The sequence below is a fragment of the Alosa pseudoharengus genome, unplaced genomic scaffold (assembly GCF_046254945.1).
Source record: "Alosa pseudoharengus isolate Yale_2024_CS ecotype anadromous, Long Island Sound unplaced genomic scaffold, YU_APseudo_1.1 YU_APseudo_1.1_scf_18, whole genome shotgun sequence".
NCBI lineage: Eukaryota > Metazoa > Chordata > Actinopteri > Clupeiformes > Clupeidae > Alosa > Alosa pseudoharengus.
Window position 1 is genome coordinate 28,844,668 of NW_027468650.1, and position 27,016 is coordinate 28,871,683.

Consider the following 27,016-nt stretch of genomic DNA (forward strand, 5'->3'; position numbering starts at 1 on the left):
TGTACTTAATCATCTATTTACAATGTAATAAGAGCTAACGATGGGTAGTGCAGGTGATAACAGATTTGATAAGTTCAGTCTCTGCTTTTCATTTGCCCTCCATTGCCGCACAGGGAGCAGCATAAAGCAACGTGCATCTCCAAAGGCCAGCCGCGTGGGCATGGCTCTGTTATGCGTCTGTGGTGGAGACACATCTTCTCCTGCTGCATGCAGCATGCCTTACGAGGCGTCAGCCTTATTCATCAGGCCATGCTAGGCGAGGTGGGGCCAGCCAAGAAGAGGAGAGGCGAGGCGAGGTGTCCATCTCGTCTGGGGCGCCGGCTCCTTTAATATCTTCAAAGGGGCCCCGCTCTCAGTGGCGCTGGCCCCGCGCGCTGACCCGCGCCCAAATGAAAAGCAAATGTTTGCTGCGAGGATGCACTCAGTGCCCGTGTGAGTCATCAGGCTCCCGCTTTCTGTTTTGCCTTGGTCACTTCCCCATGACAGGAGTGTGTGTGCTTGTGTGCACGTGTGTGTGTGTGTGTGTGTGTGTGCGCTAGTGTGTGTGTGTGTGTGTGTGTGTGTGTGTGTGTGCTTGTGCGTATGTGTGTGCTTGTGTATGTGTTTGTGTATGCGTGTGTGTGTGTGCGTGTGTGTGTGTGTGTGTGTGTGTGTGTGTGTGTGTGTGTGTGTGTGTGCTTGTGCGTATGTGTGTGCTTGTGTATGTGTTTGTGTATGCGTGTGTGTGTGCGTGTGTGTGTGTGTGTGTTTAGTCTCCCCCTCTTATTTGTTTTCTCCCTTAGTCTTCTGAAGCAAGTTCCCACTGGGGAAAATGTGTGCTACTTGTGCAAACAGGCCTTCATATTATAAACCCACCACCATGAACTCACCGCTCTAATTATTCCACCTTTAAAACTACATTTCCCACGCCCAGGGTGGCATCAGCAGAATGTTAAGGAAGAAAACAGACAAAGACGGCGTTTCAGAACATCAGACCTATTGCGAGAGCCAAATGTACAAACATTATCTGTGAATTTTTACTGTTGATGGTTGTCATTAACCAAACGTTTCACTAACACATTTTGCCCTGGCCTTGCTAACCCTGGGCTTTTGACCACACCTTCACCTTTCCGTCTGAAGTATCTGTTTTTTTGTGCAACTGTGCACATGCACTGTAGCCTGAAAGCCAGCCCAAACTTCACCTGCCAACAAAATTTGAGGGTGGTAAATTTGGTCTGGAGTCGTTCCATTGAGAAGTCTATATGCCAAGTTAATATTTGGGCAAGCTTTAAACGATGATGGACAGATGAGCAACAGTGAAGCCATCCTCCACGTCACCTGAACACGCCTGAGTTGAGCTTGAGCTGCTGGAGAAGTGAGATGTCTATATTACGCTATTGTGTCTGTTATCAAGATATTGACAGCGCTATAACTTTAAAAGACGAACAGAAATCAACGCTTGAGGCATTTCACATCCTCACATTGTGTGGGTGGAGTAAATTCCGGCTGGCTTCCAGGTGAGGTTGAAACATGCCCCATGATCAAATCCACATGGCGTGTTGCCAGACTGAAATTCTGATAGGAATCGAGTTTGGCTACGCCAGGCTGCATACACTGCAGATTCATGCAGTTTTGCACTCAAGCTGGGGCCAGTAGATTCGCACGCAAGTCATTTCATATTCATTCACACACACACCCACACACTCACACATATGCACTCACGCAGAAAGAACGACTCACACGTGGACAGTAACACACGCACACACACACACACACACACACACGTCATGACTCCATAAGCTGAAGACCCACTGCCCGTCTTTGGCTCACACCCATAACACAGTTAGCTGTGTTGCTTATTGATTTATCCTGTGAAAGGGGGCACAGGGTTGTGCGCTGCCGTTTCTAGAGTGCTGTCTCCTATCTTCACCTTCTCTAACAACCCTTAATTCAGTCCAGGGCTGTCAATAGCCATGTATTAGAGCTAAACCAACTCTCAGGGGAAGGGGAGAAAAACCGACAGGTACCTACTAAAGTGCTTTCCAGGCATTAGAATGATGACAGGCTGTGTGTGAGTGTGTGTGTGTGTGTGTGTGTGTGTGTGCGTGTGTGTTTGGTTTGATCGTTTGCATGTTGTTTGCACATTATTAATTCCCTTCCAAACAGTAATCCCCACAGGACAAGTGAACATATCAGGGATTTTATTTTATTTCTCTTCCATCCATAACGTGTTATCGAGGTGTTAGCCCTTTCACTGCCCAGTATACTTGCAGGCTTCTCTAATACTGTGCATCCATTTGCATGAGAACTGTATCTTTGAGAGGAAAAATGTGGCGATGCTATGCTACGCTAGCTTTCCTCTGTCACTGTAAAAGCGTTGCAGGTTTAGCCTGAGCTAATCCTCCTCAAATGTGTTTGAACAAGTGCAGGTTCTCTGTGTCCTTGACACACAGTGGAGCGGCAGATTCTCTTTAGTCATGCTGTTAACGCACAGGGCTTTGGTGTGGGGAATTAAGCCAGCAGCCTTTGATCATTTTACATTAGAAGCCAGACAGTTAAGACTTGAATAAATTGTTTTTTTTTTACCCCCTCTTTCTCTCATAGTGGTCAAGGGCATTGCTTTTTTTGCGTCACTGATGTACGTCACTGCAGTATTTTAAGTGGCGTTTTAACCGTCATTTCCCAAAACAAACAGTGTCCACTGTACGGTGGGGAATTTTTTTTCCTAAGTGACAGATCTTTCTGTCAGAAATGAGCAGACAGCTTTGAGCGTAGCTTTAATGCAACAGACGTGACATTGGTCCATATGGTGTTGAGTCTTACACTCTGCTGAGACGCAAGGCGACGCTATCTATTGTGACAAACGGAATCCCATGGTGGCCATGGCCGAGAGAGGATAGCATCTGTCCGTGCGGAACACAAACAAACAAACAAAAACACAGACTGACAGATAAACACAAATAATTAGAGTCTCCTCCCTTAGCGATCCACCCACCCTACACACACACACACACACACACACACACACACACACACACACACACACACACACACACACCTCTACTCTCTCATCTCAACATTTAGTATATCACGGCATAATTGCCTGATGTGGCCATGCTAATATTATGATGAAACAGCCATGGTCTGCGGCCATGCCAGGGGTGCCCGGCCACTGCAGAGGGCATTGGCAGGCCGCTGCACACACACACACACACGTACACACACACACACACACACACACACACACACACACACACTGCTCTCATGGCACATTGGCAACAGGGATGGCTGAGCTGATCTGGGTAGTGGGGTGTGCAATATGTGGAGAATAGGACATGGAGAGCAGGGAAAGAGGGAGAGAGAAAATGAGAGAGAGAGGGAAGGTGGGAGGGAGAGAGAGAGAGAGAGAGAACTGGCACTTCCCAAAGGAACATTTGGAGAGCCATGAAAATATAATTGGAAGCTGTCAGGTGCAGTGATGAGTTGGTATGTCTGTCTGTGTTGAGCCGTGGTGGAAATGAGTAGGTTTTCCCACCTCTTCTCTCTTTCTACATTTCTACTCATCATTCTCCATCCCTCTCTCTCTCTACTCGTCTGTGCCTCATTGTCACTTTCTGTACTCATCTCCTCTCTCTCTCTCTCTTTTTCTCTTTCTCTACTCATCTCTATGTCTCTCACTGTCACTGTTCGTACTCATCTCTCTCGTTTTACTCATAACTTGCTTTCTCTCTTTCACACACACACACACACTATGGCTCTATCAATCCTCTCTTCTTCTGCTCACTTCTCTTCCTCTCTCCCTCTCTTCTCTGTACTTGTATTCAAATCATTCTTTCTCTCTCCTTCCCTCTTTTTTCCTCCACTTTTCATGATTTCTTCATTCACTTCTCACGTTCTCTCTGTCTGTCAGTCTCTCTCTCTTAACACCCCTCCCTTTTCCCCTCCTCCTATTATCCTTTCCTCTCTCCCGGGTGGTTCTTCAGGCCTCCGATAACAGTGGTGCACTCACACGTGGCCGAGCGTGCGATGGACACCTGGCTCTGGCTGCTTGACGCGCCGTGACCCCGGTTGCTCATATATGCCATCCCCGAAGAGACAGAGTCTAATCTCTCAGAGTCAGGGTCAGTCAACCTGCACAAGGCTCCACACTGACACCTCACACATGCAGTGGCTTTCTCTCTCTCTCTCTCTCTCTCTCTCTCTCTCTCTCTCTCTCTCTCTCTTTCCAGCAGATCTCCCAGGGCTGCACCTGTTTCACTCTCATCCTGTAGCCATTTCAATCATTTTTATCAAATATATGTATTATATTGTTTAAGAATATAAACAAAGTCACAATGATGTTACACTTCTAACTTTCAGTGCATAGATTAAACAGCAACAATACTGTTACAAATACTATCTCAGTTTAAGTACAGATGCTGGTGATACATAGAACTTAGATGACGATGCGGTTCCTACAGGAGAAAATATACAGCAAAGTCATTACTAACTCCAAACACATGAAGACATAAATCCATAGCAGGAAGGTCATGTTTTGTGTCGCCATAATTGCATTGCATATTGTACAGTTGTACATTCTGAATAGGAGGCATTCTGAGGGAAGAACACATTGCTTTGGTTTTGACACAAGCACAAAAGGCTCTACTGTCGCCACTGTGGTCCACTGCTGTTACTAAGGTGTCTGAAGTGTCTTCCCTTGACTTTGTTTGTTGCTGTGAAAGCTAAGCTTTGCATTATCCAGTAAACTGCACAGACAATATGAAAAGGCTGTATGGAGTGGGGGTCCTATAAAGAGTACAGACCCACTGTGGAGAAACCGTCACTATCTACAGTAAGTGTGTTATAGTGTAGGATGAAAGAAGTCTATTCTGTGGAGACTGGTTGGGGTTGTGTGTTGTGTGTGTGTGTGTGTATATTTCTTTTATTGTATTGTAAAAAAAAAGTGTTGTGAGCGTCTGATTGGCTGGTTGTGTGCACAGCATGTTGATTTCACAGAGTGTTGCTGCTGCTGAAACTCTGAAATGTGTGCCATGGAAATGCACCCATGAAGGTGCTCCAGCTGCATGATGTCTGCTCTTCTCTCTCTCTCTCTCTCTCTCTCTCTCTCTCTCTCTCTCTCTCTCTCTCTCTCTCTCTCTCTCTCTCTCTCTCTCTCTCCCTCTCTCTCTCTCTCTCTCCTCTTCCCCTGCTCTCTTTTTGTCCCCTTCATCTCTCCTTCTCGCTCTCTCTCTCTTCCTCCTTGTTTTTCTGCTATCGTTCTTTCCCTCTCTCACACACATTTTCTCTCTGAAATGCTTTTTTTGATCTGTGAATGTGTACACAGCATAATGCCTTGCAATGCAAAAGCATTTGAAGAGTCGTGACAGCAAAGAGAGAGAGGAGGAGAAAGGAAAGATAGGAGGAGAGAGGGAGGTGGAGGTAGAGATATTCTCAGCCTTAGCATATCAATGGCATCCTCATCCTGCCAAACTGCATTGATGTTTTCCTCAAACAGACCCTGCCACACATTCCCATAATGCACCACTCTGAGTGTGTGGTGACAAGCGGCTGTTTGAGCCCCGCTGGCAGCCCAGCACTGTTTTTCATATCATAACCATACTCTTTACAGCTGCCTTTAAACAGGCTTGGATAAGAGGCTGATGAATGGGAAAACTCCACCACAGGCGTACACACACACACACACACACAAAAATACACACACATTCACATACCCAAACACATACACACACTCACACATATACAGATTCACGAGCAGGCACACACACACACGTAGTTAATCAAAATTCAATTGGAAAAGAATAGCACACAGAAAGCTATAAAGTCTAAAAAAAATTGCATATTGTCTGATGCGGATAACATTAACAAGTTAGTGAACCCAGTACATTGTGCGACTCTCATATAATTGTATACATTATATACGCTGTTGGTTTTAGCACCGTTTAGCACTGTTTGGCCATACCGCTATGCAGCTGTTGCTAGTATCTCCTTGCCAAGCAAATTTTGGTTGTTATCCCACTCTAACAGGCACCATAACTGGTGTTAAGGGCAGTTTGTCACCCCCGGTATCCCTCGACACTCGGTTTTACCCTCCAGAGGGGGGTTTTTATCATACAGTATCTACTTTTGGAGTGCACTTACTGAGAGAGGAGTGTGTGTGTGTGTGTGTGTGTGTGTGTGTGTGTGTGTGTGTGTGTGTGTGTGTGTGTGTGTGTGTGTGTGTGTCAGAGAGAGAGAGAAAGATGGAGAGATGAGGACAGTAGGGGTGAGAGAAAGAGTGTGAAAATGAGGGAGAAGTAGAGATGGCACACACACACACACTCCCAAGTCTTTTTGGAGATGTGATGTTGCAGCTCAGATGTGTTGGACACTAACAAGAACTAGCAGGACTCGCCATGAGAGGGCAAGGGTGGACACCCCCTCCACACCCATACTTACACACACACACACACACACACTCTCTCTCTCTCTCTCTTTCTCTCTCTCTCTCACACACACACACACACACACACACACACACACACACACAGATTCAATATGGCCAGGCAACTGACCATATGATGCTGAAAGAAAGTGGAATAGAACATTAAACCACATGGAATATTGGACTTGATGCTGTATTCAATATATATATATATATGTGTGTGTGTGTGTGTGTGTGTGTGTGTGTGTGCAGTGTCAACAGATTAGTGTGACACAGTAATGCTCCAAATATACATTATGCACTGTAGTAATATTTCTACAATATACAGATTTGTACCATTCCCTGTTGTGCATGAAAGGTAAGAGTGAGTTTAGTAACAAACAACAACGTTTCTGAGTTGTTTGTCTTACATCGTGACCCAGAAAATAACAGGCTGCTGGAACACCAATAATACAATTCTGCCATTCTGACAATCCTCTTTATACTTTTCAGCCTCCCCTCCTGTTAGAAATGCCTTTTGAATCATTTGAAACACAAAAGATGTGTCAAAGCAATATAATCAGGGATGCAGCTCTGACATATTGATGGACTCTCAAGGTAACTTACTAACATGGCAGGAGGTGCCATGAAAGTTGTCAGCTGAGGCATTGTGCAATGCAAAGTTGTTTAATTATTAAATAATTACAACTACCAAACATCAGTGTAAACATTTTAAATGAAGCAGACAAGTGCATCAGTACTTTTGTAAATCCGCCCAAAACTTGTCTGAACGTCTGCCATGTTTCACCAAATTTGCCACAAACTTGGCATATGGCATCATTCAAATGAACTGCCTGTATTTGTTGCTATGGCACCAATCCAAAATGGGTCTGAATTGGCTGTCATATTAGATTTTCTGCAAAGATTCCTTTTTACAAAGTGAAATGTAACATTTGATAGGGTTTGGCCAACCCGAGTTTTGGAATATGACATGAAAAGTTAGTGGAAAGCTATTTTTGTTTATCAAGAAGGAGAAATATTTTACTAGCTGACTATAACTACCATTAAGTCAAATGCAGTTGTTTCCCAGAGAGAAACATAAACCTCAGCTCTTCCTGTAACTGCATGCTTCATTGTTTTGAACTTGATGGTGTTGTGAATGGTAAGAGAAGGTTTGATTAATGTAAACAGAAATGTTAATAGGTAATGGCATTTTGGATTAGATTAGATTCAACTTTATTGTCATTGTGCAGAGTACAAGTACAGAGACAACGAAATGCAGTACAACACAGAACAACACAGAACACATTTGTTAACACAGATACTAAATAGTAACATTTATTATAGTTTGTTGTTTGTTGCGTATGGAAAGAAAATAAAGGTTTGTTTTGTTTTGAATGTGTCATGGAATGGAAAGTGAATGTCAGACTGTCAGTCATCTTTTTAAAGATGAGTAGGCCTACAGCTGTGTTGTCATAGAGATGTGCTTTGACTTTGATAGGGTGAGTGTTATATGTCATTTTGTCTCTCGTATATGTCATTTTGTCTCTCTCTTTGCTCACATGGCACAGTCGACATTTTGGTCAAACCATTCAAATTAAAAATCTATTTGTGAATCTATTTGTTTTCATTGCATAGTTAGTTTTTGCTCTATCTCTAAATGTGGCAAATCAGCAAGCATACAAAAAAAAAGTAATTTTACAACAAACCCCACCACCTTTTAATCAAAAACAATAAATCCCATACAGTGTGTGGCTTTATCAAATAACTTTCCCAGCACTGTATACCCTCTGCATATGCAGGCTTAGAGTTCACGCTGGGTGCAGGGCACCATGGAGTTTATCACCAGCTCGCACCAGCCAATCCCCCTTTAGCCTCGCGCAGCACTAATGCTCGCTGGCTAGGCCTGCAGGAGCCGGGCCGTACTTTATGGATGAGGCTGGAAATAGTTTTGTGGCGGATATGAAGTCTTTTCTTCCTAATTGGGATGCAGTGCTCGGGGGACGCTGATGCAGGGTCTTCTAGTAATAGGGATTTATTGGCAGAGGGCTATTTTCTGCCTGACTGCTCCTTAGTTAATGCCTGATACGGCCACACACTTGTAGATTTATAACGCATCCTGATCCCACCCCCCCACCCCCCACTGCCAAATGCATTAGCACCAGCCAATCAGCACGGCTCACCCTGCTGCCGCCTCCAGAAGGCAGAGGAAGCGCAGACTGAAACATTTGCTCTGATGTCTGTGTCTTCAGAACCTGTTTAAATAGCAGGGGAAAGCGCAGTAAAACAGGTAGAAATGTGTTTATGTGGAGGACAGTGGAGATTGTGGTGGCCTGGGGAAACACTTAGCGATGAGTGTAGCAGCAGCAGCAGCAGTGCCAAGCACTGGGACACAACTGCCTGTGCTAGCGGGCTCTAAAATTGTGGTGGGGTAACTGTAGTGGGTTTGTGTGGTGTGTGTGTGTGTGTGTTTGTGACTTTTTGTGCATGTGAGACTTTGTGTTTGTATGTTTCTTTCCTATGTGTGTGTATATTTGTGTGTGTGTGTGTGTGTGTGTGTATGTGTGTGTGTGTATTTGTGTGTGTGTGTGTATGTGTGTGTGTATGTATATAAATGTAATGTAATAATGTAATATATATTTGTGTGTGTGTGTGTAATTAATCCTGGTCTGCCTCTAACTCCATGTAGTAGATAGGGCCACGGGCCCATGGCTGCCTGGGTAAATCCCTGACTAATAGGCTGCGGCTCACAGCATTAAATAAGACATGCTGCTTCCTTGGTTTAAATGGCAACTTTCTGTGCTCAACTCAGCTCTCGTAATGTGTGTGTGTGTGTGTGTGTGTGTGTGTGTGTGTGTGTGCGTGTGTGTGCGCGCCTGCTCGTGTGCACGTGTCTGTGTGTGTGAGAGAAAGAGAGAGACTGATTTCCATTTGTGTGTGTGTCTTTATGTTTACATTATTATTATTATGTAATTGCCTAGAAATAGCTTCCATGCTTAGCCTGCATGTGGACACACACACACACACACACACACACACACACACACACACACACACACACACATACAAACACACACACACAGACCTATAAGGAGCACATAGTGGGCCAGATGTGCTAACGCTTTTGCGCCCATTTCAGGCGTATTTGTTTCGCAATGTGCGCGTAAAATCATGGCGAGGTATGTACAAACAGGTCACACTGAGGTAAAAGCGTAAACTTCCTGTCGCGGGAGCTGAAAATGGCAAATTGCGCCTTTCCGTGTCATGCATATGCATTCATGGGAGGGTCAAGGGGAAAGTGGGAGTTTGCCGTAAAGAGATGGGAGGGGAAGTGTAAAGAGCGCCTAATTATGTATTCCGAGGAATGTACAAAAACTGCATGTGAAAGCGCACGTCTATTCTGCGCCTAAATATCTCCGCCTTGTAAAAGCAGGTATTGATCCAAATTGTGGTTAAATGTGTCAATAAGAGAACCTTTCAAAGACAACAGAATCACTATTTAGAGCACCAGTTTTGCGTCTTTGTATTATATCAAAAGCAACCTTAACTTTCGTTGTCCTTTCGAATGTCTTACTTTCACTTTCACGTCATCCACTTAAACTTACTTGCTAGATTTGACCAATCTTCCATAACCTACCTGCACAAGTAGTTTGAGTAGAACTACTGATCTTCATTATCTCCCTGCTTGTTGACATCTTATCATGCATTGTATTATTTCATGATCGCTAAACGTTTGATTCTTTTGAATGTTGTCATCTGTTAACTTCATTCAATTGCTTGTATGTGGGCTATGACTTCAGCTGTGGACGTTTGTAAATTGTGGTAGGGGGCGGAGAATGGTATCCTGGGTTTCCCCATGCTGTCTTACGCGCGCAAAGGCAGCCTGGATTCCATGGACCTGATTTTCACCTCAACGAAGGATTTTCACCTCAATCACAGAATGGAGGGGGGACAGCAAGATGATGACGACACAACGAAGCAGTTATGAGCTACGTACAGACGCATTTGATAGACATTCGTAGCGCCCAATAAACGCCTCTGGGCATTCGTAAACCATGTCTCAAATGCACAAGGATTAAAGTTCTCTGTCGTAGGACGGATTTCCGTCAATTTGATTTTAAAAATGTCATATTTGAGATCGATGCAGATCCGATGAGAAAAAAAATAGGAGGGGGGGGGGACTATCACCTTTGCTTTTCCTTTTTTAAGGCAACTACAAATATTAGGTCCGATGAATTAATGTGTGTGATGGTAAATGTTTAAAGACCTAATAGTGTTCTTGAGCACTTTCTGTGTCTCAATCAGTGACCGCTCAAGAAGATAGCCTACGTCAGCCATGAGTTTCGCTTTGTTTATGTTGTAGCTACACACTTGTCTCGGGCGTTTGCTTAAAATAAAAAGAACACGTATGGAGGACTATAACGGTCTAAAAGTTGGATTATAGTGACACATTAGAGACAGCTGATGAGGTTGTCCAATCTGTTTAACTTTTTTGGATATGATATTGTGAGCTCTATGTGCGAATTCGGAGAAGAAACGTAGGCTGTGTTCTTTCCGTGCATCAATGTAGACAATTTCTTACTATCGCGAACTCTTGTCAGGGGAGGTCATTCATTTTGGGTGTCACCTATGACTTGAACAGATAGCCTGCTATGCCACCCGATGTAGGCTACTATTATTGTTACAGTTTTTAATCAAAAATAAAAAATGACGTTAGTCCGCACACTGAAAACTCCTTATAAAAAATATTTAATCACCACATGTGACGTTTCGGGCTGAATGCCCTCTTGAAGTTGTCTGAAGAAGGGCATTCAGCCCGAAACGTCACATGTGGTGATTAAATATTTTTTATAAGGAGTTTTCAGTGTGCGGACTATAACGTCATTTTTTATTACTGAAATATTTGGGCCCACCACCTGTTTGGATCTGGATGTGCGCGTTTTTTGTATTTTTTGACAGTTTTTAATCAATGCAACTAACATTATGTGTAAAGCGACGCAATATAAACCGTAGCCCATGCCGTAGCCTATGCAATTTATTATCCCGTCTGTTATGACATGTACAACAATGTTTTTCACAATTTTGCGACGGAAGGTTTTGACTGAGCATGTTAGCATAAAAAAAATAACAATATCACTGTCATCATCGCGAACTGTTGAATAAGGGGGTCAGTCTGTTTGTGACGCACAGACAGCCTTGTAGCCTATTTTGCTTAGGCCTCACTTTTAACGACAGTAGGTTGTGAGTGTATGTTGACAAAAAATAACCATACAATTAAAATAGTCAACTTAAAACTTTGCTATAAATTATTATTAATTTATAGCACAAAACCATAACCAGTAGGCCTACCAGAACCTCGCATATTAGCGTCATGATTTGTGTGCGTCTTTTTGGCAAGGCCACTAGCTGTCATGGATGCGTTGTTGCTAAAGGAAGGCAAGGCAGGTGTCAAAAGTTAAAAAATAAATGGAGATGGGCAGCTGTTGGAAACGGGGGAGAACTAACAAGCCATGGTGTAAAGAAATTAAAGTGCCAGGGGTTTGCTTTTGCGCGGTTCGCTGCAAGAAAATTGTTTATGGATGCAATAGGAAATTTTTTTAGCACGCCACCAAGTAGCCGGTTTTACTTGGTGTTGAATTGCATATTAACAAGAAAAAAATCTCCCCTTTAAACTCTTTTGGCCTGAAGTAAATAAATAAGAGTGTGTTAAAGCCTTTCTACAATATTGCTGCAGTAGAAAAGAACAGCAGTGGCTAATCAGCAATGGTCAGGGATGGTACTAAAATATATGTTTGTTCATCAGGAAAACTCAATCTCAATCAAGAACACTCAATTCGCCTTATTCACATGGCGGCCATTGGCGGCTAAAACGAGGCTACAGGGTACACAAACTATAGGATTCTATGCATTCACCTGTAGGTGGCATTAATTATATAGTAAGTGTACCCTGTAGCCTCGTTTTGGTTTAAACAATGGCCGCCATGTGAATAAGGCGAATACTCCCTTTACTTTGCTGTTTGCATCTTTTTGTACATTAAAAACCAATAGGTCACGACCGCAAAAGGGGTGCTATCTCTATAGGTAGATATGAACAACGTATGACTTATGGCCTGAAAAAAGTTCAGTCAAACGATTTTTTTTCACTTTAATCCCTGAATGCAAGAACATTAATGTGTAGTTCCAGGTTAGGAGAAAGGAGCAGATTACCCGATGAAGTGAAAGTTTGATAAATACCACGTATGACAGCGTTCGCTATCGGTGGTTTGTCCATGGTTTTGATAACGCTCCGTTCGCAAATGTACGTATATCTGGCCCAGTGTGTTCAGTCCCTCCCTGTAATGGCCTACCTACCTACTGAGTGTGTGTCATAGCTGAGCAGAAACGGTCGCCTGCAGAGCGACATCACCTTTATCATCTTTACCAGACGCCTCTCTCCTCCCATGGGCCCTGACCTCACAGCTAAAGATACGGCTGTCTTACTGACTCATTATAGAGCACACACACACATACACACACACACACACACGTATATGCATACACACACGCACACACACGCACACACACACACACACACACACACACACACACACACACACGTATATACATATACACACACACACACACAAACAAGCACATGCACACACTCTCACACTCACACACTCATGAACATGTGCTCATGTTCAAACTGCCTCCTGGGTGAGCTTGTACAGTAGCTCAGAAGCAACAGTGGTCTGCAGATTTCTGTCACCTTTATTCTAGTAAACTCCAACTCCGGCAGATGTCTCTACTCTCTGGGGCAGGAGTCTTACATAGTACATCATATGGACATATGGTCACATATTTGCGCAGTTTTCACGGATCATTATTTCTCTTGGACATTTTCAACTGTTTGGAAATTGGACTAATTTTAACATCACTTTTCCCCTTTTTAAATAGATATATTCTTTTTTTATTTGTTTATTTGTTTTGTTGTCTGTCTTTCTGTATGTCTTGGTGTCACGGGTACGCTGGTGACTACGCCGCTCCGTCAGGCATTTTTTTTGTATTTGTTATTTTTTAAATGTATTTGTCATGTCTTGATGTCATGGGTACGCTGGCGACTACGTCGCTCCATCCGGCATCTTTTGTCTTGTTGTTATGTGTCTTGTTTGTGGAGCGCTTTGGATTGCACTATGTGCATGTTAAATGCGCTTTAAAAATAAATCTGACTTGACTTGACTTGACATATGGCTACCCACCGTTCATCTCATTCAGGCATATCCAACTGAATATTGGCTTCAGGCTTCATGCTTTTTTGTGGTATACTCGAACAGCTGAACTTGAAACATCACAGTTTACTAGCAACTTGTATTCCCTAACAATTTTCAATCTTAATATTTGTTTTGACTGAAAACTGAGTCTGCTAATAACAATTTATTTATAAACACATGTATTTATAAACAGTCAGCATGGAGAATAGCTGATAACACCACTGTTCACCATGAACTAATAAAGAGATTGCCCGTATATTGGCATCCTGGAAATCGATTCATGATATCTTGTGCATGTAGCCTATAATTTCTCATCACTGCAGTTCTAATGAAATCAGCACCTTCTCCATCCTCCAGCAGGGATGATGAAATGCATGGTAGTCATACCCTCATTCCCAACATTCTGGAACATTGGTGTTGAATACCGGACATGACCTCCCCTTTAGATGCGTGTGGTCTGATAGCTTGTCTCTATAATAGGGAATTGTTCATCTGAGAAAGATTGCGGTGGGAGGGGGTGCTTGCCGCTGATGTAACACCTTTAAGCATGGCCACTAATGTCCGCCTTGACCTTATTCAAATATGATTTGCGCCCTGAAATGATACTTCATCAAGGTAATGTGTTTTGGCATTGACGCCGTGTCTACCCCCACCCCCCCTCCCCCATTCCTTCATTAGACAGCTGACTGATAACTCACAATGTGGTTTGTTATCCCCACATTACTGTCGCTAGGCTCTGCTTGGATGTCGCCATGGAAATCATGAAACGAAGAGTGCTAATTTCCTGTCAGGGGCTTGCTTCTTTATTGTCCTTTTATTTTATTTTTTCTGATATTCTTCCGGACATCTAATTGCTTCTATTTTAGGAAATGTTTGGGATAGTATTTGTTTGCAATTTAGTGTATCCTCTAAACAAGATTGGAGAGCTACAGTAGATATTTGTTTGTTTGTTTGTGATTTTATGATATCCATGTTTGATTGTTTGCATGTGCTTGTGTGTGTGTGTGTGTGTGTGTGTGTGTGTATTCAGTGAGCCTTTCCTCAATCAACAATTAGCTTGGCAGTGACTCCTATCAGCTAATTCTGTTTAGCATGCTAGCGAGCACATCCACTGTCTAATTGAATCAGTGACAAGGAGTTTGCTTCTGTAATTGTGTCGCTATCGAACATGACTAGAATAGCACCAGATTTGGGTGCTTCTAAGTTAATTTAAGATCACAGCCCTAATGAACTAGTCATAGCTTTCCTCATTACTGAAATGGGAAGGCTGATGGTTCAATTAAATGTTTTTTCTTTTTCTTTTGTTTCCGAGAGAAAGACCCCTTCAATTAGCCTATGTTTAAGCAGGTAACAGTCTACTTCTGACCAATGACACCAACTTTAGACTATGGGTGTCAACTTTTCTTAAAATAATTGGTCCAAAAGTACTCTGATGCCTCATTATTTATGTAATATATGTACAAATTTGGCGGCATAAATGTAACCTCTTAGAGCATTAAAATGCAAGACCATTAAAAACAAATATTCTGCTATTTTTTTATCTATTTTTTCCATTCATTTAATAGTCTTAGTTCACAGGCAAATGAGCCCTAGTGGAGCAGTGAAGGCATCCAAGCAGATCCACTGAAAGAGGCCAGATGAGAGGAACAGTAGACTTGTTTTTGCACCGTTTTTCATTACACCCAGTTAAATGAGATGCTGATGGCAAACTGCAGTGCTGCCATATTTACCTTGGGCAATTGATGTTGTGGAAAGTTTTTTGAAAGTCGTCTGCCTGAGTGTTTGGATATTATTTTTTTTCTTTTTCAAACATGTTTGTAATTGACGTGTTTAATGAGGGGATAATATTTGCTGTGTCAGCCTTGCAAATGAGCACTTTGTCTCCCGGTGGTGATGGAGCACCTGTCTATCTGAGCAGTGCTTCTGATGCTTGTCTGTCAGTCTCTGCCTCAGCCAACATTGTTCACCAGCGCTAGATGCTTCCATGGCCTCTGCACTGCTCAACAGCTAGACTGATGGTTCATAGCATATGCCATTATAGCATAGCCAACACTCTAGATTATAACTTTTAGTGACCAAACAGTTTGTATTTTTGCATTTACTGTAGCTGTACTTTTGATTTTTTTTTTTTTTTGTAAAAAATGCCTGACTTTGGGACCAACTCTACTTGAGTATTGCCCCAGACTCTAGAGGGTTAAAGATAAGGAAGCTCTGGCAGTGTAAAGGTCATTGGCATTTCTGTATGCCAGTCTGAATAGTTACAGACTGTGGCAGTGTGAAAGGTCACTGGCGTTTGCGAATCCCAACAGAGAAACCCATGACTCTCAGATAGGACTGACTTGGAGATGGGACCGCATAACGTCAGGCATTTACACTCTGAAAAATGCCAAAATATTGGTCAGTCAGCCATATTGGTGAAATATGCAGCCAGAATCTGCGCTCCAAGTGCTTTGTGGAGTCAGAGAATACCCACAGCCAGGCTACGACAGCACAGAATTGACCATATGTGATTAAAATCTCAGCTATGTTATCCTGGAATGACCTATTTTGTTGTTAATACTCATAACAAAGCAGTCAGCCATGTTTGCCACCTGATGAGTCATAAAGCCTACTTGAGATTAACCTTCTTAATACGAGCTGCCATTTGGATATGGAGATGGTCTTCAGATCATAGCACATGCTTTGGTTAGCCATTATAAAGTAATAGGCAATTGAGAGTGATCTCTAGTTAAGGTGACGATGGTGTGATCATGGTCTCTGAGTGGTCGGCTATCGGAGGCTACTGTGCTATCTAGCTGGCTGTCTGGTTGGTTGGCTGAGTTTTATGTGCGATTAATTTAAGGTAATGATGCGATAACGCCTGCTCGGCCTCAGAGGAGAGAGCGCCTGTTAATAGCCTCATTTAAAATCGAATTCCAGCCCTCGCTCAGACAGAAATGAGGTCATTGCTCACGAGAATCTTGCCTATCGGAAAAGGGTTGAGATGAAGGGGTGGGGTGGGGTGGGGGGCAGCTAGGAGATGGGGTGGGGGGTTGAATGGCAGCCATTGATTGTGAAATGGATTGTTGTTCTGCTTTACAGGTGATGCAAGAGACTGTTAACCCTTAAAGGAGTACCGTCACACTGGTGTGACGGGAATGTTGGGAAATTAACATTCTAAAGAATATCTGGGTTCATTGAATTCAACATAGAATTTTAGAACCTTCAATTGTTGCGGAACTTAGAATGTTCAAAAACCTACACCTTTAAGGGTTAAGCCTCTGTGCTTTTGGTCAGTAATACTGTATGTGTAAGCTTTTGCTTAGTCATGGCAGCTATTCCGCTTCTCTCTCTCTCTCTCTCTCCTACATATAGCGACAGTCAGCTGTGTCTGACGAGGTGGGTGGTTTTATGCGTGTCTGTGACTTTATCTGGATTGTACGTTTGGGACATAAATGTTGTGAGAAGGTTTAGTATGCCCAAAATATTAGTATGCGGACACTTAAGTATACTTAACTATCCAAATAAACAGTTGGACATAGGCTTTACCCTTTACCATAACTATAGTTCCAGTTCCTACTTATTCACATAAGTGTAGTCAGTAGGCTTGCATCTCATAGCACTGCATCTATCTTTCGCTGGGTCAGTTCGTTCCATCTTGCCTCTTCCTCATTGCCTTTGCAAGCCACCTACACCATGTGACAGTCACATGATCAGTCGCTGTCCAGTGTGAACAAGGCTGGGCGATACTGCAAGGTTGCTGATAGGTTGATAGTTGAATGGAGTGCAATAAGGAAGAGGGAAAGGAGGAAGAGGAGGAGGAGGAGGAGGATTTATGTGTGGCTCTCCCGGAAGCCGAGCGGGATAAATCAGTCAAGGCAAGGCTTTGCTTCATCACCATCCGTCTGCAGGGCCGCTTGCATCTGCTGCTGCCTCCTCCGGCTCCTGGCCCCCATGATTGATGTTGTTTTTCCATCTGATCCTTTTCCTCAGTCACCGAGTCGAGTCATCCGCGTGAGCATCCCAGCCTTCGCTTCCTTTCCCCCGGATGCCCTCGTCGTCTCCATGTTGTTTATGCACAGCCTGATTTATTTGTTTTCTTTCTTGAAAAAGAAATACTTTGTTTTCTCTTCTATTTCTTTTCTTTCTCTTCCTCTTCTCACGGGTGTTTCCACTAAAGAGATGCTCTCAGAGGGTCTCTCAGTCTTACGTGTGTTCAAATGCACACCTGTGCATCGTCAGGCCTGAGACAGGCGGGTCGGGATATTTATTCCACTCAAGTTCATTTGAAACGAATTATGGAATTTTAATAACTTGTGCGAATCAGTCACCGCTAATTTCTCAGGCGAAAAACACAGAGGTGCCTCAGAGCAGAGAGTTAAGATGAAGGCTGACGGATCTTTCCGGAGGGTGGAGAGGAAGCGTGACTGTCGGGTGCCACCTGAAATGTGTATCTAATCGTTTCTCTCTCTCAGTCTTCCTTTCTAACTCTCATTCTCACTCTCCTCCTCAGTTCTTTCCTTATCTGTTTTTCTCTCTCTCACACACAAACACACTCACAGGTGATTGAGGAAAGGGACCCCTTAGGCACACATACACACATTCACACAAAAACAGAGAGAGAGAGAGAAAGAGAGGACATAGAAAGTGTCTCTTTCTGTCTAGAAACCTACCATTTTTCTTTCAAAAGTTTCTGAAACAATTTGAGAAAGGTATGAGAAAGCTATTACAGAGCTTCCCAGTCAACAGATTTTTAGAATCACACGGTTTATTACATTTCTCTCCATCTTGAGTGCACTGACTAGTGAATAGACAAGCCTTTCATTATATTGGAGATTGAATAGAGAGCCTCAGTTGAAGATCTGAGCTAAAGTCAGTGTCGGTAGGCGTTGATTGTTTTGTCAGTGAGGTCCTACAGACGGTGGCCTTCACAGTACTGTCATACAGATGGGTATGTGGGTTTGTGGGGGGGGGCATGTGCACATGAGTCTGTGTGTGCGTGCGTGTGTGTGTGTGAGAGATCAACCCTGAGTGTATTCAGCATTAGTGGTGGTAATGATGGTGGCAGATGCAGCAGTGGGTGTGTATTATCATTTTCAGTGTATGTCTTTTCCATGTGTGTGTCTATATGTGTGAGCAGCCCCAAAACACAGTGTGTGTGTGTGTGTGTGTTATGTGTGTGTGTCTGTGTCCGTGTGTGTGTATGTGTGTTGTGTGTGTGTGTGTTTAATTGGGTCAGAAAATGCTCTGAATCTCTTTGATTCTCTTCCAGACAAAACAGTAATTAACTTCTAATTAAAGCTGTTGCCTCGGCTACTGTTGTCCGTTGTTTTTGGTAAATGTAATAATGGGACGCCCAGCTGGTGGTATTGACTTACTGTAAGGCTAATGAATCACCTGCATCGATGAACTGCAGTCCTGAGAAAATGATTGACCTAATATTTAGACAGTGTGAAAAAGGAGAGATAGAGTTAGAGAGAGAGAGAGAGAGAGAGAGAGAGAGAGAGAGAGAGATGGTATGTGAAAAAACTATGCTGGACATATTCACTGTTCATATTAGATAGTCCTTGTTGCAAATTATATCAATTTGTATTCACTCTTAAGGGCAATGTAGGGACCGCTTTAAAGGTACACTGTTCTCCCAACAGTTGCTCAGGCAGTGCTTTCAAACGTATTCCATTAAAATGGTGAATAATTAACTACAGCACAAATATTGATTGATGTTTTTTAATGGTAACGTAATAGTTTGTCAAGGTAATATTTTTTAAACTCCTGAATGAAGGAAATGCTCCATGTGAAGCTTAATTCAATATTTAACATGAATAAATCATTAATGTCTTAATAAAAGTCTCTACTAAAGTTTCATTAGCACTGAAGTTAACACAGACCTAATACATAACAGTTAATTAAAGACTTTAAAATGGAACCATTGCCTGTCTGTCAATGTGATTTCCCATATTCCTTTGTAATCCAGTTTGATTATGTGCATCTGGAAGCTACAGTATAAGATGTGGGGAGTTGGTAGTGTAGTGGCTAGGGAGCTGGGCTAGCGTGCAGTAGCCTGAAAGGTTGTAGGTTCAATTCCCAGCTTCCACCGTTGTGCCCTTGATCATGACATTTAACCCTAAGTTGCTCTGGGGAGAATGGAACCTTATAATAAAATTGCCATGTGTAAGTCTGCAAAATTAATAAATGTGTATTGTGGCTCTGTAGTGCCTATGAATATGTACAAACATACAGTCATACAAATCAAGGCCCGAGTCTTAATATCTGATACGACACTCTTCCACCAGTCAGGAAGTCGCTTGCACGCCACTTTGTTGTGATTGAGCGTTTGTTATTAGGACTGGCTTTAAATAGCACCATGTGCCAAGCCAATCAAGCCCGCAGACAGGCGCCATGACAACGGCTGTCCCCTCACATTAGGTGGTGCCTGTTCGCCGTGTGGGCACGTCAGTCCCAGGGTTGTTACAGGTCGGCTGATGCCTCTCGTTTGATTGGCTGGTGGTTCATCGTGCGCTAAGGGTGTTGCCAGTGTCTCTGCGTGCGGCCTGTTAAAAAATCTCCCCACCTCAGGAACACACAGATCCATCACACTGTCTGTCAATGCTCATCAGCATATCAGCATCTGCACATGAGAGAAAGAGAGAGGGAGAAAGAGAGAGAGAGAGAGATGAGGAAAGTGGGAGTGAGATAAAAAGGTGGGGAAAGAGGAAAGAGGGGGAGGGAGACTGGATGAGAGAGGAGTAAGATGTAGAAAGAGGGAGAAAGATAAAAAAAGGTGGCATAGAGGAAGAGGAAGAAGGAAAAAGAGGAGCAGAAGAGATTGGGACAGCTGGAGAGAGAAAGAGAGAAGGGAAATAGAGAGGTGTCTTCAGTAGTTGCAAGATGATGTGGCAGCTTTCATGTTTCTCGTTTCATGTGCCTCTTGTTTTTTTTCCCCCGTCCCCAAACTCTCACTCTTTTTTCCCCCCTCTCTTCCATCTCCTGCTGCTGGAATTCAGAAGGCATGAAAGACGAGAATAATCAAATGAGAGCTCAGTTTAAATTTGTCATCCACTGTGACTATTTCAGACATCCTCAGTGCGTCAGGTGTGTGTGTGTCTGTTTGAGTGTGAGTGTGTGGGTGGATGTGTGCATGTAGGTGTGCTCGTATTATATGTAGATAAATAATTGTCTACACACACACACACACCTCCTTATTTACATTTGCTTGCTGAGGTTTCTTTTCCAGCCAGTAAGTACGAAAATATCCGTCTGTACTATGTGGTTTACTGGGCGCTTTTAGTGTGTTTGTGTGTGTGTGTGTGTGTGTGTGTGTGTGTGTGTGTGTGTGTGTGTGATTGCATCTGTCGCCCTCAGAGAAGCTTTCCAACCCGGCTGTCCTCTTCCCTGTCCTAGATCTGTCAGATTATCCGTGCAGTTGTACACGTTTCTGATTCAGCACGGGAGAGAAGGCCCATCTGACAGGCTAGCTCTTTTTTAAGGCTTTAGTGTCCACACACACACACACACACACACACACACACACACACACAGACACATTCCACGCTTTACATGGCCCCTGCCCATTAACGGTGTGTTCTTATGATTGTCGTTTCATTTTGAAGCAATCACTCACTCTCTCTTTATGTGTGTATGTGTGTGTGTGTGTGTATGTGTGGTGAATGCGGGGTGGATCGGCAGGCTTTTAATTAATGAAAAGCGTGATGCTTATCTTATCGGCGGATCATTCTCATCTCTCTTATCGGCTTGGTCAGGAACGATCCTCGGGAGAGACGGGACCTGTGCTAACACCCCAACGATCTTATCACCCCCTATTTGATTCAAGAAGTTTGTGTGTGTGTGCATCTGCGAAGTGCTCTCTTGCTCTCTTGTCGGCTTCTAAGGGCTTAAAGAAAGGGGCGCCTCAATCTGTGTGCTTTGTGTGGCCCGCCGATTTTCTCTATCTTAGCAGCACTTATCGCCGCCTCCGATAACAAACATTCATTTAGCACCTTTATTTATCTAAGGCTGCAGACGGAACAATGGAATAAAAAAGCTGTACCAGTCTGAACCACTGAGTGCTTTGGGTGCCCCTGAGGAGCTAGGTGGCCCTTCAGGAAATCACACACAATTTGGTCTGTGGTCTGTGTTTGTGCAATAGGGTCACTGAAAGGGTTTATTTTTCTATAGGGTGTTGGTTTATCAAGGTGTCATGACTCATGGGTGTGCACATCTTCTGTGATGTATTTGTTTTTAATTACGTATAAGGCTGATGATCTGAAAGTGTGTGTTTGATTGAACGTCTTTAGATGAACTTTCATTGTAAGCTGCAGCTTTGGCAAGCGTTGTAGCCACACTGCAGAATACTCACTCCTGCATTACACCATTATATTCAGTACAGCACACATGGTCTAATAGTGTTAAAGTGGGGAAATGAACAGAGAGAGAGAGAGGAGGGGGGGGAGAGAAAGTCAAACCCTAGTAAAACCCAAAAATCAATCGCTCATCCAAACCCAATTTCAGGCTGGCTTTCCGTAGTCCTTCCTCTGTGGTCATGGGCGGGTGCAAACAAATTATATTTCTGAGAATCAGATACAGTGTAGTGTACAAGAAGAATTACAGGTGGTGTGGGGGAGGGGGAAGCCTGCAGATCCATACTGTTACTGCTTCTCCACCTCCAGGCTCACAGAACAATGCTCTCTGTGGCTGTAATGCAATAAAGGCAAAAAGCATTTGGCTCGTAATGATATAAGAAAACACATTTATTTTCCTCAGCCCATTCTCCTCTCCTCTCCCACCATGCGCCCCTCCTCTTCTCTCCTCCTCTACTTTACCTTCCCTCTCCTCTCCTTTCCTCTCCTCACCCCTCCCCTCTCCTCCTTTACCCTCCTTGTTCATCTTCTCCTTCCTCCTCTCCTCTTCTCCCCTCTCCCCCCTTTCCTCTCCTCTGCTCTCCTTCTTTACAGTGATGGAGAGAGTGTAGACATTTAGACGTACGTTTCTAACTCTCCTCCTATCACAGTGCAGTAGGAGAGTGTGGGATGTTGGTTTTCTCACTGGTCTCATTCTGTCTATCCATCTGTCATTCATCCTCTTGAATCTTTCTTTCTCTGTTATTCCTTTTTATTTAGTAAAAAAAAAACACTTACCTGGCAAGGCAACTGTGAGAAATTGTCAACTTCATGCAGCAGCCATAAAAGGAAGATTCCCCGCCATTGATTTTGTTATAGTTCCCTGCGCAACGACATGAAAACCCTGTTGAACACTGCAATGAGCATGTCTATGGGATAAAGTAGTTGCAACTCTCAAATACTTGTTGCATTGTTTTCAAAGTTCTTGATTAGTCAACTGTGGTGGGACCTTTGTTGGGCAGGCTTGCTTTTGTTTGTTGAAAGTGGCAGATCTTTGTTTCTGAGTCAGATTGATTGAAATGTGTATGAGACCAGCAATTTTGAAAGTGTGGGTATTGGCGTTCTTTTTGAAACATGGAGTTCCATTTTCTCTAACTCTCTCTCTCTCTCTCTCTCTCTCTCTCTCTCTCTCTCTCTCTCTCTCTCTCTTTCTTTCTCTGTGTGACTGCAGGGAGTTTGGCTGGCGAGACCCAGAGCTGCCTGAGGTCATTCAGATGCTCCAGCACCAATTCCCATCGGTCCAGTCCAACGCTGCAGCCTACCTGCAGCACCTGTGCTTTGGAGACAACAAGATCAAAGCAGAGGTACAGTAAACTTCCTCCGGACTTTCTTCTACTGTAGTTACCCTCTACTCCCACGCACACACAGCAGAAGCTATAGCCTTAGCGTAATTTCCAAACTATTAGCAGCAGTTAATACATTGATTTTGCAAAATTTCTTCAGCTATGAGGTTAATACGCTGAGGCAGTTAATATGGTATTACAGTAATATGTTTTTGTTTTTTTTAACTTGCATAAAACACGATCCTGCAGTACACAATGCGGCTAATATACAGGAAATTACTGTAGCCAAGCTAATCCTTCTGAGACAAAGCTAATGAGGCTCATTAAAGTCTGGACTTCACCAGAAGCATTGTGAGCGACTCTGATGAAGATGTAATATTGAAACGTATTTTTGGCTGCACCGAAATGAAAATAAGGCACATCCAAAATGTGCTCCGGTGATTCCTCCCTCTATTCGCGTTGTGAGAGACCCTCAGAGGTAGATGCCAGGGAATATCTCACCACACTCACTCTACTATTATGCAGCATTATGGCCTTGTCAGTTCCTGTTGCGTTCTGCTCTGTTGCTGTGGAAACAATGGGCTGTGCTTATTTACCAAAAGAAGTGTTCTAATGTGTGCTAGTCCGTTTTATTATTATTTTTATATTGTTTTTTTAATGGAATTAGTCTCTGCAGTACCCACAGTCAACAGATAATTCACCCCTTTATTGGAATGCCATGCTGTGTAGCTGAACCTTGATTTCCCCACAGTGAATTTGCTGAATATAAAGTGGGCCTGTGTAGCTCTGGTAATTATCAGCTAATAGCGCAGCCGCACAATAAGAAGAAAGCAAAGCGCCATATTGACAAGCGCAGGAGACTCAGCGGACTGCCAATTGTCTCCCCCTAGGCTTAAGAGGCTGGCGCTACGAGGAAATTAAATTTAGAGGATGCATCTGTGCCAACGAAACCGCACCTCACAACTTAAGCTCGGGCAGCGGCGGTGGCGGTGGTGATGGTGGCACACCAACGTGTTGTAACAGACTGAAAAGAAAAGCAGAGGAGATTGTAATTAGTTTGGCTCACGCATGCACAAGCACTTAAAAGTCAAAGTAAAGCATTCTTCACAATGGACCCCAATGAACTGAAGCACATTTTTCCCCCTTTCGGTTTGTTTAGAGATCCTAGAGTCTTTTCGTTATTGATCTTCCAAGATTGCATCTGCTATACAACATCCAACACACAGTATACTGTAGTTTAACATAGCTACATTCACAATCACGCCTTCATTCCTCTGTTTCCCAAACCATGATCAGGGAGCACTTCACCAGTCCACCAAAATGACCCAGATGCAAATAGCCAGAGAACACGTGACGCTGGGATAGGTCATCATTGCTGTCCTACTGGTTTTGGTGAAAGTGTGTATGCATTCGCCATCCTCCGCTGTCTGTGTACATACAATGCATCCTTTCAGCAGGGCCAGGGCGAAATGGAAACGTGTTGAGTTGAATGTATCATCCTTCCCTAAACGCACCCAGCATGGTTTCCCCAGAGCAGCCAGCTGCTGCGTGAGATGAGGATCCGCTCAGAGCTCTTTGTTGGGCTCTTACTCAGCCAACGGCTTCGTTACTTGGGGCCTGCTCTCCCTCTGCATGACCACTTAATTAAATTTAAGACAGAAGCCAGCTGACCATTGGCAGGACAGTCATCTAGGTGTCACATGGTTACCATGGCAACACCATGCGCTCTCCCTCTCACACACACACACACACACACACACACACACACACCTGATGGTGAGTGTGCGTAAAGGATGACTCAATCTTCGGGCCTGTTCAGCTGGCAAAGGGGGGGGAGAGTCACCATCCACAATGGTCCAGTGGTCTGTCTCTTTCATTGTAGGTTCTGAATTCTCTGTATGTGTGTGTGTGTGTGTGTGTGTGTGTGTGTGTGCGTGCCTGCGCACGTGTGGGTGGTTTTTATCATGTGGACAGGCCACAACGTCTTTCTTTGTGTATATATATGTGTGTGTGGGGGGGGGGGGGGGGGCTGGCTGTCAGGGCCTGTGAGGTTGTCCCTCATTTAGGCCAGCGGAGAGAGTTGATTGCATGCGACAGGCCCTTACTAGGTGAGAGTGTGAGGAGCTCAGCAGCTATCTGCGCACTGTCACTCAGTCCAAATGAGAAGACTTGTTTGTTGTCACGCCATGACCTCCCTACTCGCTAATTCAACTGGACATGGCGAGAAAAGTGAGACTTAGTTAGAGGAACACTTAAAGAATGCCAATGGGTTGAGCTTGAGTTTTAGAAGACGTAGGGCTTGTTCAGATGCTGGGTCACTCTGTACCAAAAGTGGAAACTTCAGTTCAAGTTAAAGTCTTACCATGTATTGGCTGTACCTACATGTATGTGTACATAGCCAGTGTTGGGAACGTTACTTTAAAAAAAGTAATTAGTTATAGTTACTCACTACTTGTTTCAAAAAGTAACTGAGTTAGTAACTGAATTACTCTATGATAAGAGTAACTCGTTACCAGGGAAAGTAACTATTTGCGTTACTGTTACAAAAAAAAAGTTGCTATATGTCAAAGATTTTGGATTTTTTGAGCAGTTTTGAGCAGCCAGTTGAAATGAGTAGAACAGGTGTTTGTAGTCTACATAACTTTCAATATTTATTAGATAGCTAGATAGATAATTTATTGATCCCCAAGGGGAAATTCAAGATATTGCACATCGACAGACCTTTGGTTGACTTCAGCCTGTGTCATAGGTTTTTGTTGTGAGGCAGAAAGATCGAGCTTTTGCTGCTTGGAGGACTTTGCTCCGAGTCCTTCTTTGCTAGTGATCATCTGTGGTGGAGATATCTGTGTTTTTGGCCACTAGCTTTAGATGTGTGTCACGTGTGTGAGATGCTTCATTAAATTAGAGTTTCTTACAACAGATGTCGACAAAGTCTTCGCTCCTGGACATAATGTACACATTACATGCACGTTCTTGCCTTGATGAATTTGAAGTAGTGCTTATATCTCCACCTTGAAAAGGCCAACTTTTCGGATTGCTCCTGACCTCTGCTGTTTTGTCGAATCTCTATTTTAGCGGTTGTTGTGTGTGTGGCACAGGGGGTCAAGAGCGTGCAGATTAGCTTCGGCATGTTAGCATACGCCATTTTCAAATATGGCGCTGCATGGAGCATTTGGAACCAGCTCCATGCACGAAAATCCGTGTTGGGCACGAGCTCTCATGCACGTACATGTTGGTGGGCGGGTACCTATCCGGCGGCTACAGCCAAACGTTATTCAGTCCGTATTTCTTGAGGATCCTATGAGAAGACGTGCATATTATGGTTGTTTATCCATCATATGACAAATAAACAAATAAAGAAAATTGTATTGATCTTGTTTCGTTGTTGTTTGTCCCGAACAAACGTAGCCTAAACATGATTAAAGACAATAAATTACACAACAGCGGCATAAAGACCTCTCAACCTATAGCCGCCCCCTTTGGAGCTTGCCAGAGGCTGAAGCACTAGGCTACTACATTTAAACACAATTATTGCCGCGAGGCATTCCAGCCTACGAATTTAATAAAAAGTAAACCATGCATAATTTTAAAAAAAAAACTAAATTTAGGCTACTTCTCTATGCAATAAGGATTCCATTAGAGCACAGCGCACGTTCAATGAATGAAAAAGGCCTTGTCTCGCAATAAACAGCTGGAAATTCCAACACTTTTTCAACTACACGAAACTTT

General features: G+C 43.4%; 1 protein-coding gene across 1 annotated transcript in view; it reads left to right on the plus strand.

Annotated features, from left to right (window-relative positions):
- The window catches only part of ctnnd2a (catenin (cadherin-associated protein), delta 2a), a 302,396-nt gene that overhangs the window by 176,109 nt on the left and 99,271 nt on the right, over positions 1–27,016 (plus strand). The window contains exon 10 of the mRNA XM_076290816.1: positions 23,176–23,308. Coding sequence (XP_076146931.1) covers positions 23,176–23,308 — 133 coding nt within the window. The remainder of the gene's footprint in view (positions 1–23,175; positions 23,309–27,016) is intronic.